We start from the raw sequence: 12,769 nt of genomic DNA, 5'->3' as shown, positions 1-12,769 counted from the left end.
TGTGCACTTTGGGAATTCAGTTTCATTTATTTGCATAAAGGGGGGTGGTGCTATATGTCCAAACAGATTTCATTCCTTTGATTCATTCAGTCTCTCAAAGTGTACTGATGAATCTAGAACTCAGAATAAGGTGGCAAGATAATGAATAAATGTGTATGTGTTGGAGTGACTGCTGAATGGCTTTGGAGGGCAGATCCACACCCTCACTGCAGTGACATTATCTGTCTGTAATCCCAGAGTCCACTGCTCCACCCCATCTACACAAAAGCCAATATGAAGTAATCAATCGCTCTAGCTCTTTCTAAAGCCCTCCACACTCGCGTATCAAAGCAGACAGCAGCAGGGGGGAAATGCACCCCCTTGTCTTCCATTTAGGGTTAAGACCCTGTTGTGCGAGTTTGAGCCTGGAGCCGTGTGTCTGTTGTCTCTCTTGAAAACCTGTGATCCGTGATGGGGGTTAGGAAAACTTAAAGCAAAAAGTGTTCCTCCTACCCATGGAAATGTATCATTAGTAAAATACAATACAGAGAGATAGTCACGGTCTGACACACTGGATTTTTCCAACAACCAGAATGTGCATTTTCCAGTTTCTTTCTGTGTTACATATTGTAGTCTATTTCTGTTATATTCACTTCCTAAATTTATATATACTCCCTATATATATATTTATTTATTTATTTATTAGAGGTTGACCAATAGTGGGTTTTGTCAATACCGATAGCTAGGTTGGACCACATTGGCCGATACCGATTAATTAACTGATAGTTCTTACATATTATAATTTAAAATAACTGTTTTCTACTAATATATTTATAAAATGTAATTTATTACTATAATGTCGTCATAACTGCATTCAGCATCAATACTCGAGTCTTCAGTGTAACATAACCCTTCAGAAATCATTCTATGTCCTGATTTGGAGATCAATAAATATTTCCTCTCAGTATCAAACAATTGCACTGCATAAAATTTTTGAGGAAACAGTAATACATTTTTAAGATTCTTTGATTAATAGAAAGTTTAAAATAAAAGTATTTACTTGATTTTCTTTTCATAAATTTTTTTTGTAACTTCTGATCAAATGATGTGTCCTTGCTGAATAAGTTATAATTTAAGTAGTAAACATGGTTTCATTAATACAAACTATTACTATAAATATAATGTTTTTTTTTTCAGATAATAACTACTTTATATTAGTTCTGTTAACTGTCACCCCGTCCCGTATACGGGATGCCTACATTTACTTCACTATATTACAATTAAATCTAAACTAATCTTGACAAACTATATATCATTGGAAAGGTCTAAGACTCCCAAATATATATTTTACCAATGTTTTTTGTTAAAAAATTATGTAGGAAAAGTAATAGATTAATTTATGACAAGAGTGCACCCTCAAAAATCTACATTATAACAGGAGTTCTGACCTTTGTTAAAAAAAGACGACTTCATTGCATTTTTCTCTATCACATTTTAGAAATCATCAGAAATTCTATATCAACTGAAAACTTAAAATCTCATAATTCATCCTTTAAAACCCATTTTAAAAACAGACATCAATCAATATCATGTTACAAAATGTTTTCATTCATGAATTATAAAAAAGTTTGGATCGTGCACTATAAAGTATATGTTCAAAAATGTGAGTGACACTTAAGGGGTTTTAATCACATCCAAAATTAAAGTTTTTGTTTACATATATGCATGTAAACGGTGTATATTTTGTTATGTATATATAAATACACACTCATACAGTATATATTTTGAAAATATTTCCATGTATATATTTATATTCATACAATTACTATTATATAAACATATATTTAATGTATAAACGTAACATTTTTCTTAAATTTATACATGCATGTGTGTGCATTTATATATACCATGCGCTCCATAAGTTTTGGAACCGTAAAGACAAAATTGTTCTGTTTGCTGTGGAGTCAAGAAATCTGTATATATGATTAAAAGATGAATATGAGACAAAGCTACAGAATGTCACATTTTATTATTGGGTGATTCAACACAAAGTTGTTTTACCAGCTAAGAAGATAAGCACTTTTAGAGTATCATCTCACTATCTGATGTGAGCATAAGTATTGGAACAGTTGCCTCACAGGTCTTTCTAAGTGTTCAGCTGTGTCCTGTTCCATTAATTCTTCAGATATTAAAAGTAGTGGTAGACCGATGTGTGTTTTTTGGCAACCGATGCCGATATGTTGGAAAGCAGGGGGCCAATAGCCGATATAAAGCCGATATAACAAAGAAAGCAATTATGTCTTTACTGTTCCAATACTTATGGAGGGCACTGTACGTCAAGTCACCTTTATTTATATAGAGATTTTAACAATACATAATAAATATACACAGTACACACTAAAATAATTTTACAAAAACTTGACAGCACTACTTTATATTTATATTATTTGTCCTTTTTTTCCACATGATTTTTGGTGTCCAAAACTCTGAAACCAAATGTAAAAACTAGGGCTGGACGATTAAAATCTAAAATCAAAACCTCGATTAATTGAACATTTTACCTCGATTACGATTAATGAACGATTATTTTGTTTCTGTTTTGTTTTTTTGCCCTCATAGTTCACTGACCAGGTTTGTAAGGTAAACAGGGCCGTAGCTGGGGTCAGCGGGGCCCCGGTGCAGGTTGTACCAGTGGGCCCTGTTTGAAAGTGTTTAAATTGTATGTTCGTTCTGTTTTTTAAAAAAAATTCTATTTACACAGTGTTTAAGTTTTTCAAGTTTGTAAGTGTCCAGGTACAGAAACCGAATAATTAAATGTAAAATAGCACTGTAAAAATTAAACATACAGTCAAACCAAAATTTATTCAGACCTTCAACATTTCTCATATTATCGGTTTATTTGCTATGGCTTAGAAAATGGTAATAAAATATGATAAGAACTCAGAGTTAAACTGTCAGAACAAATTCATCTTGATAATATCAGATAACTTTGATAGAAAGATATGTAATGGATTACAATCAAACAAAACTTCAGACAACAGTCAATACTTTGTTGGCCCATTACCAAGCAATGATTAATTGTGTTCAGTCTGTGGTGTGAAAAGGTTGAATTAGCAATTCCGCAAACAAGAGCTCGGATCAGTGTTGCTGTCTGCGAGACGCGGCTCTCTCTCTGCGTGCGCACCGAGCACAGCGCGAGTAACCAGCTACTCAGTTCAGTTTTTCCGCGTCTTGTGTTTGAATGCTTTGAAGTTTTTTGAATGGTTAAATTGGCAAGTGGCAAGGCTTAGTAACACGTGAAAATGATACGCTTTCTTGACGACACGCAGCAGCGTTCTGTCAACTGTCCTGAGCGTCTTTTAAGACTGGCCTCAGCCAGACGGTTGAGATCGACTATTAAAGGTGGGATTTTTTTCCTATTGAAAGCGCGATCTGACATCATAGCTCACTATCAGCAGTTATTTTATCTATGTTCGTAACATTTCTTACAGATTATTGCTCGATGTAAGAGATAAATAAAGATAAATTAGCACAGTACCAGTATGAGTGATTGCGTGTGTGAATTAGTCATACTGTCTCTATATTATTGTGAAGCTGTGGGTTGTAAATAGCATAGTTACTTCAAAAGTAGAAAAATATGCTATAATAAGTTTTGAGATTCAAAGCTACTTTAGTGATAAACCACAGGACAGCGCTGACAACTAGATTCTGTGTTCCTCTGTGCGCGCGATCTTCACAGCTGTTTTTTTTATGAGTGTTCGTGCCACAATGCAGCTGCGCGAACATGGGAGCTCGATATAATAATACACATCCGATCATCTAATCGCTTAAATGTCCAAACCATAAAACAAATACAACTGACAAAGTTTAGTGAAGACGCATTCTCACCACTCACGCGCCATCAGTATGTGTTGAACCGGCGTTCAGCTCCGTGTTTTGCTTTTATGCCACTGACTGGAGAGCAGAGTCATGTGGCTATACACGCGGTAGTATGCTTTTAAGGGGGAAGTATTGACAGGATTAAAAAAACGAAATAACGTAATAATGTAACTTTTAAAGCACAAAAAAAAATAAAAAATGTAAAGTCAGATTTTCTTACTTGATCCACAATATGCTCTTTGGAATTTTGTTCTCAAATCCTGCCGATAATAAAACTGCTTGAAGGAAAAAAACAACAACATTTAATTACGAAGCTGCAAAATAGAAGAATTTTCACTTATGGATTCATGGAAATAGCCATTATTTTGCTACAGTTTTCCTTCTCACTGATCAGTAAGGTTACTCTACTTTTGGTTTTTAAGTGGTTAAGCTACGCTCATGCAACAAACATCTGATTCAAATGAAAAGAACCTTTCAGTTACCCTGACAAAATCAATGTCGTGATACACATAAAGCTCAGCCAGCTTTGCCTTCACAAACAAGAAGAGATTTTACCACAATGCTAAGCCTTCAGAAAAGCCCTTTACTTCTTGAGTTATAACTCAAAGCCCAAGCACATGATTCTCTCCACATCAAACTATCAATTGCTGCTCGGCCAATCCCTCGCGTAACCCAAAGCTCCAACCCCGATTCGCTGGAGAGGTTTGCACCATTACATAAACTCCTTTCATTCAGAGTTCACTGCCCACTAAGTGACCAGGGAGAACAATGGAAGCAGCACAAATGATCTGTCACTGCGTCTCCTCAGGGCGTCCACATAAACATACAAAAAGCCCTGTCACAACAAATGGCTGTCAGACAATGGGACGAGCCATTAGCGCATTCCACCCCCGAACCGCTGGCTTGCTTAACATTCCCCGTCAAGGCCCTAGAGGCCTGAGCACCTGTGGGAAAATCTGCTTAGAGAAGCTGCTTTTCCTGGCCGAACCGCTGCATCTGAACCCTGTTCAGGAAGCTCCCCGCTGAGCAGCGGCTTGGCTGCACGTCGGCCTTGTAAACAAACCCACAGCTTGCCTAACGTTCACTCACGAATGCGGAATAAGCCACGGCATGCCAACCACACCTGAGGAAAACAACGAGATGCAACTCACATGTCTGTAGCCCAGGAAAATGTCCCCAGACACGTCTCCCGTCACCGCTGCGCATCCGGCCGGACAGTACTTCCTATACGGGACGAGAACAAAGAGAAATATCTGCTTACAGCACATCAGTTAATTATAGCCGACGGCTCTGGAGAGATAAAGCTGAGTGAGAAACTAAAATTATAAGCACTGATGGCATGAGATATAGTCTGGAAAACTGTGACTATTACCTAGAGTTACTTTTTTATCATGTAATGTCTTGTGGCTTGGATATATTTCAACTGAACAGCTGTAAATAGGTCTGGGCAGTATATATTTAATATTCTCAATACATGCACTATATTTATGTATATATTCATTTATATTCGAGCTATTGTGATGATGCAATTTTACTTTTTTTTTTTTTTTTTAATCTAAAGAGTGTGTCAAATGGCTGGTTTCACATTCCTTCCTGCCTCAAGAGTCATTCCATTTATAACCTAAAATTACAATTGGATTTTTATTATTTTTAATTGTAAAAACTTTTTACTGTACTGTATTTGTGCATTTAAGCAAGCAAATAAATAACATTTATTATATAACAAACACATACACACAAATATATATATATATATATATATATATATATAGATAGATAGATATATCTTTTATAAGACTGAAAAAATGCTTTATTGGTCAGCTTGCGAGTTTAACTTTTCCAGGTTTCTATATGCTGAAGACATACTCTCACCTGTACTTTGCTGCTGGGAAATGACTGCCTCTGTCCAAACATGTCAGCAGCTCTGAGGAGGAAAGCAGAGGAGGCCACACAATAAGGGTAAAAATAAAAAAGCAGATCAGAAGTGTCTCCACAAAGGAACTCAAAAACAACAACAACAACAGGACATGAGCATCACAATAGGATGACGGACCCACTTCCTGCACTTCCATGTATAGGATGGAAACATATACATACCTTAGACATAAACCTCACTCACACTTACATGACAGTCACAAACAAAGACCACAGACAATCAAGCACAAAAAAAAAAGACAATTCTCATTTTTGGATCAACTATCCTTTTAACACTGCTTTGCTTTGTTCAAACAAGTCATATAAAACATCCCTAAAGGATCTGTAAGCATCCAGATGAGGGAACGGGGCAAGCCACAGCATGGGGCCACAGCTGGGGGTTAAGATGAGGGTCAGCCAAGAGACAGGAAGATTATACACACATTTCATTTTAAACCAACAATACCTTTGTGGTTTTCAGTGGAGTATGAAAGCAGAAATCCTCTTCCAGAGATGTGCTGGCTGCTACGAAAGCGGATGGTCACTTCACTGGACTCTGTGTCAATCTGTGTAGGCTTGGGCATCGGACCACCACAGTACTCCCAGTAAACTAGATGAAATGCAAGTACATTTATTAAACTTCATGAAAATGTAACTCTAGATGAGGAATTAAATTCACATTGAGGTATTAATCAAATGAATTAAAATGAACATTCAACAAAACTGGGTTCAACATTAACACCTGCCAAGTGCACAGTGAAAGAAAAAAAGTATAATAATAATAAAATGTTGTAGAAGTCATTTATTAAGTCAAAAAGGCAGAAATAGTGTGATTCTGGAAAGTTTATGACATGTCTGCTAATTGAAGGATAACACTGATGAGATTCTGATAAGCTCTGATGATTATAAGCACACTTTAATCTATAAAACATTATGACTGAATGGACCAAAGGGTCAACACACTGAGACGTGTGAATGACACAACAGTCAAACTCTGCACCAACACAAAGCTTAAGTCATCCAACCTCTCTCAACTGCTGTTGAAGAATCACTCAGAGAGGAATTCCAGCCATCCAGCTGCAGGACGCTTTGATCAGTGGATGTGGCTGAGGCTCGACTCTTGACACCATAATAGTGTTTGCTCTATATGAATTTCTCCTTTCTACCAATGTCTTCCAATGACCAGAAGGAAGAATAATACCATAATAGTTTGCTCTATATGAATTTCTCATATCTACCAATGTCTTCCAATGACCAGAAGGAAGAATAATGCTTAAAAGTAAAGCACTTTAACATTTTTGAAACTTTAAAGGAAATTGGAATGTTGGATTTAATCAAACAAAACGAAGAAATGTAATGAACACTGCCAATAATATATATTTTTCTTTTTTTGAATTAAAGGTATAAGAATTATATTCTGGTGAATTTGACACTTATATAATCAACAATGAAATTTTAGCTGATGTGGTATCCATAAACACACATTTTTGGATTAAAATGGTGCACAGACTTGTTCAACATACTATGTTTGACCACGTATCCACAACTCAAGGCATTTCAAGGGAGCAACCATTTACAAATTTACCTAATCTTATTCAGCAAAATCTTTCATTAAAATATTTCACATTTCAAGTGAAGTCTTGTTACCTTTTTAACTGAAATGCATTTACACTCAGAATACAACTTAATCTGTGCACTATTCCAATTTTTTAAATCCCAATATAGTGCAAAAACAGCAAGCTCATTCAAAATAGACAAATATCAGAAATGGTTGATAACAAGTGACAGTATCCTTTAGGAAACAGGAAGATTTGGCAACATTTCCCCATAAACGCTGAAACATTCTCTGACACACTGCTTTCTGTGGTTTCCTCCAGCTTTACAGTAAACTTATCAATTTGTGACTGGTGCCGACTCATGACAGTGTTCTGATTTACAGTGCTTTTTTTCAGGTTTACTCACAGTAATGTGATCTAGGGGAGTTTAAACTGACTAAAGAGTGTATGATCAACTATATCATAATATGATTGCACAAGTACAACCAGACTTATATTAGAATTTTAAATACAGCAGTGTTTCATATAGCACTTTATTTCAGCCCCATACAACAACATTGGCTCAACCAACGGTTTCAGTTTGTGGAGCTTTATCGTTTTTTTTATAACCAAAGGAGGTATAGGAAACCTGTTTGAAAATAATCATTACTTCACTTTTAAATTCAAATGCAACCGTCAGAATGTCCTTTAGTCTATTAAGAGAATTGAAAAATGTGCCAAGAAAACCACTCAGACAAAAACAACTTAATCCACCACACTTTCCATTATTCAAACAAGAAAGCCCTGATGACAAAAGATGAAGATTTCAAAACACAACAAGCTGTACCATCATTCAACACTGAAAACATCTGGTTTTCATATTGCTTGACCCAGACGGAGGATGTAGTAACCACTAGGGAATCGCTAGATAATGGCTGAGAAAACAACATATTATGTAAGCACCATTATATAAAACAGCTCACCATTTTCTGCCCCATACGATCCTTTCAGAACCTTCAAATAGTCAGACTCACAGTCCTTCTTCTCCACGTTCAGGTCTCCAAACTTAAGAACAATCGTGTGGCCAATTGGTACGTGAAGCCGCCATTCACACCAGGAGTTGTTGGGGTAAGTTCCTGGGTAGTTCTTGGAGGACAAGACACCACTCTCTTGACCAAGGACATAATGACCACAGCCATCATCTGTAAAAGAAATATGAGAATTTGTTGTAATAAAACATACTCCAACCAGACCCAGTAAGAACAAGACTATAAAGACACTATCAATATTTAGTACTTTAAGTATGGAAATGTACAGCTTATATTCTAAAATTAGAGATGATAATTGAATATGATTACATGTCCAAAGAACATTATTTAAAAAAAATAGTTTGAGGACAAAAAGATATCAGGAAATTTGTTTTATTAATGCAAGGATTCATTTAATCGATCAAAAGTGATATTGAAGACATTTATAAGGTTAAAGAATATTTTTATTTTAAATGTTGTTGTTTTTTTGCTTTCTACTCATCAGATCCTGAAAATTAAGAATCATGCTTTCCACAAAATAAAATAAAATAAAAACAAGAAGCATAATAAGAAGAAATGTTTCTTGAGCACCAAATCAGCATATTAGAATGATTTCTGAAGGATCATGTGACACTGAAGACTGGAGTAATGAAGTTGAAAATTCAGCTTTGCATCACAGGACTAAATTACATTTTAAAGTAAACTAAAAAAAATTAAGCATAAGCATAGAAAGCTTTTGAAAGTCATGTTCTTCTTAAATTTTAATATTGAAATGTAAACGGACACACATTGAATAAGCTGCCAGAATGCTGCTAAAATCCACAAAATTCTGGCCAATAATCAGGCTGTGCCAATAGATCTTCACCCAATAAATAAGCAAAATTTAAGTTATTTACAAGTTGTCAGATTAAACATAATTAGGTAGGCCAATTTAACACACAAACTATTTTTGAAGTTCAGTTTGGTGTCAATAATGGCAAAGAAATCAATTGAATTTAAGCTTTTACCTTATTTCTTAGAAGACAATATTAATCCAAGCCACAAACTCATTAAACTCTTTAATATATTCGAACAGCAATTCAATCTATTACATAACAGCAAGCAAGACTCTAAATGCACAATACTTGATACTCTTCCAACAAAAGATTAGATGAACCCAACAAGCCAATACACGCCAATCTAACATAAACCAAATAATATTATATCAGCCAGCAAAAAGTTTCATTAACTCAGTGTTTGGACATGCACATGCCCCAAGACAAATCAAATCACCAGAAGAAGCCTCTACTTAGATCCAAGTATAACTTTTGAAATGAAAAGACAATACACCACCCTTATCAGAGAGGAAATGAGATGTTCCTCACATATGCCCACTCATCAGTGACAAAGGTGGTGTTAGAAACCGTCAGCTGCCGGACACAAGTCATATGGATGAGAGATCCCACGCTGTGTATATCAGCATTTGTGCGAGTATTGTCAAGACTGTCACTGTTCACTGATATGTTGTGGCTCTGTAATACCACTGTCTCCCACAGTAAAGGCACTCACACCTGTGATGGCACCACAAACTCCTTTTTCTAGACAGCTGAACATCCAGCAGCCACGCAGTAACTTGCCGCTGACGTATGCGCATTACAGACTCTAAGACCCCAAAGTTTTGTGACATTGGCGGCATTCTTAAATGACATGAGGAATGAAATGGGACCGATGATATAAATAGCTCTGGTGAGTTTCTAAGGGAACATTCACCCGCACTAACTAAAAAAGCTTTCTTTGACCTTAGCTAGTATTACATCAGTGCTAAATACTAGCGGACACACAGTGGCCTTTGTGGTGGCATCTGAACTCCATCCAGATGTAGGGTTGGGTCGGTGCAAAAAAAAAAAAGAAAAAAGGGCAGGTGGTGGAGGAATGACATCATATATTAATCACAGCCATTCAAATGAACTTAAAGCTATGACTACTTAAGACAAGACATTTTCAGTAAATAGGGTCAAAAAACTAAATTCCCCCATTGACTGATTACAAGATTTTTTGTATCACAAGCTATCTGAAATGTTGTTTAAATATAAGACTACTAATTTATTATGCACTAATTTGCACACATTTCCAAAAATCTGAACACTGGATAAAGCCTGGTTTAAAATTCAAAAATCTGAACACTGGATAAAGCCTGGTTTAATCGCTCTCCATAAATCAAAATCTCCATTATCACTCCAGAAATCAGAAAACAACCAGGAGAGAGAGAGAAAAAAATTTCAAACCATTTTTTAGGAATAAATTAAAATTATTGTATAAAATTAGGCAAATTATATATGAACAAACCTTTCTGTAAAAACCTTCAGAATATAACATTTGGTAAAAATGACTGTGTTTCAGTGCATATGGGGAAAAGTATTTTTTTTAAATCTGGCCTTTAAAGATATGTTTTGTCATTTAATGGGTGGATGGGTTAAATGCAGAGCACCAATTCTGAGTATGGGCAGGGTCAAGATACTTGGCTGTATGTCACGTCGTCGTTGTCACACAAATTTACAGAAGCAAACATATAAACATTTAGAAGGGATTTCAGATGTTTTTTTTAGTCTGAAACAACACGTTATGAAAAGCCAAATAGTTCAAAGGTCAAAATTGACAAATGCATGAATAAAATACATTTTTAAAAATATTACATACATATTATATATATATATATATATATATATATATATATATATATATATATATTTTTTTTTTTTTTTTTTAGTGTCATGCCTCAAAGAATATTCTAGGTTATTAATTGGAAATTAAAGTAGTCAATAGGCCTAATAACATGGTTTAAAAATAACCCAACTCGGTTTTCTCTTGCACAGAGAAGAACATGACAGAGCTTCAAAACCAGCTTTTTCAGCATGTCGAAGAACACCTGGCCATCGTCTGCCCCAGGGTTGAACACAAATATTCATAACACAGAGTTCTGCATGTACAGACAATCCCACTTTCTCTTCCTAACATACACCAATTATTGGTTCACACTAGTTGAGGATATTCAACTTTCAGAAGGGGGTTTCTCAGTGAATTATGCAATAGACTAACCATTTTTGGTTCCCCAAAGAAACTATCAGTCAGTTCCTAAAAGAAACATTTATCTTCTTGTGTGAAGAACATGTTCTAAGCCTAAAGAACCGGTTTACACTATAAAGAACACCTTGTGCAATGGAAAGCTCCCTTGGACGTTAATGGAACCAATGACTACATCAAGGGTAGTAATACTAAAGTACTGAAGAATTGCATCCTCGATTGAAACACTTAAATGAAAAGTTTACCCAAAAATAAAGATTCTGACATTATTTACTCATTCATACATCGTTTCAAACCCACTTGATTTCATTTCTTCCATGGAAAACCAAAAGAGAATTGCACTTGCTGCTCTTTGCCATGAAATCAGTCCTTGTGGAAGTTTTCAAGCTTCAAACTAAATTCAATAGGTAACATAAAAATGGACTGAATTAGAGAGTGAATCAGCATTCCAGTCGCTTTAAACAGTAGATGAGTGCCAACGTCATGGGTTTGATTCCCATAAAATGTTTTACCTTTAAAGGGGTAATTCACAAAAAAATTAATCTTCCCCTCACATCATTTACTCACACTTGTCATAACAAACACTTAAGACTTAAAAACTCACACTCAAAGCTATTTTCAATTAAACCTTAGAGGTTTCTGTCCCTCTACTCAAAGTCAAGGTAACCAAACTTACAAATCTGTTCATCATATTAAGCAACCGCGTCTCTTCAAAAGACTTGAATGAAATCGCTTGAATCATATTAATTCATTTAACATCATTATGGGCTTTTCCAGAACTTTTCAGTTTTGGCTACCTGGTTTATCAATGGAGGTACGAATTCTACGAAACCTCTCAGGTTTCATTAAAAATATCTTCATTTGCGTTTCGAAGATGAACCACATATTATGGTTTTGAAATGCATTGAGGAAATTATGAAAATGAACATCTTTGGGTGAACTAGGCTAATCTTTTAAATAATAGCTTCGCCAAATGTATGAATGTAAATCAACCATTTCATTAGAAAATCTGACTCAGAATGATTCATTATTAAATCAGACCTATGTGCTTCGCTCATGAACCCGCCAAGGATAGCTAGAGCAGATGTAAATGTTTTCAGTGAAAAACTATTTAGATTTTGGTCTGTTTATCACACAAATGGCTTAAAAGACGTGGAAATAGTTCACGAGTCAAATAGATACTTTTTAAAAGTTGATTCTACATCTTTTTCAGGGTTCGAAAATCTTAGCCATTCGGTAAAATCCTAAAAAAATATATATTTTTGGCTGAACTATTCCTTTAATAACCAAAGGTATCTCCCATAGTATTGTCTCAATGTGTGCACAGTAAGCTTTTTTTGGATAAGGTCACATACAGAATTGAAAATAAATCCT

The 12,769-nt window shown here is 35.3% G+C and overlaps 1 protein-coding gene across 2 annotated transcripts in view; it reads right to left on the bottom strand.

The window, feature by feature from the left end:
- LOC132106517 (discoidin, CUB and LCCL domain-containing protein 1-like) overlaps positions 1 to 12,769 on the bottom strand; it is a 32,657-nt gene that overhangs the window by 18,973 nt on the left and 915 nt on the right. The window contains exons 2-5 of one of the 2 annotated variants that reach the window (XM_059512269.1): positions 8,291 to 8,509; positions 6,239 to 6,382; positions 5,731 to 5,782; positions 5,010 to 5,082 (exon numbers count right to left, since the gene is read on the bottom strand). In XM_059512269.1, coding sequence (XP_059368252.1) covers positions 5,010 to 5,082; positions 5,731 to 5,782; positions 6,239 to 6,382; positions 8,291 to 8,509 — 488 coding nt within the window. The remainder of the gene's footprint in view (positions 1 to 5,009; positions 5,083 to 5,730; positions 5,783 to 6,238; positions 6,383 to 8,290; positions 8,510 to 12,769) is intronic. The other variant, XM_059512270.1, reaches the window with a different exon arrangement.

The sequence above is a fragment of the Carassius carassius genome, chromosome 27 (assembly GCF_963082965.1).
Source record: "Carassius carassius chromosome 27, fCarCar2.1, whole genome shotgun sequence".
Taxonomy (NCBI): domain Eukaryota; kingdom Metazoa; phylum Chordata; class Actinopteri; order Cypriniformes; family Cyprinidae; genus Carassius; species Carassius carassius.
Note: the sequence above shows the minus strand (reverse complement) of the source record. Positions and strands in the feature narration are given on the sequence as shown.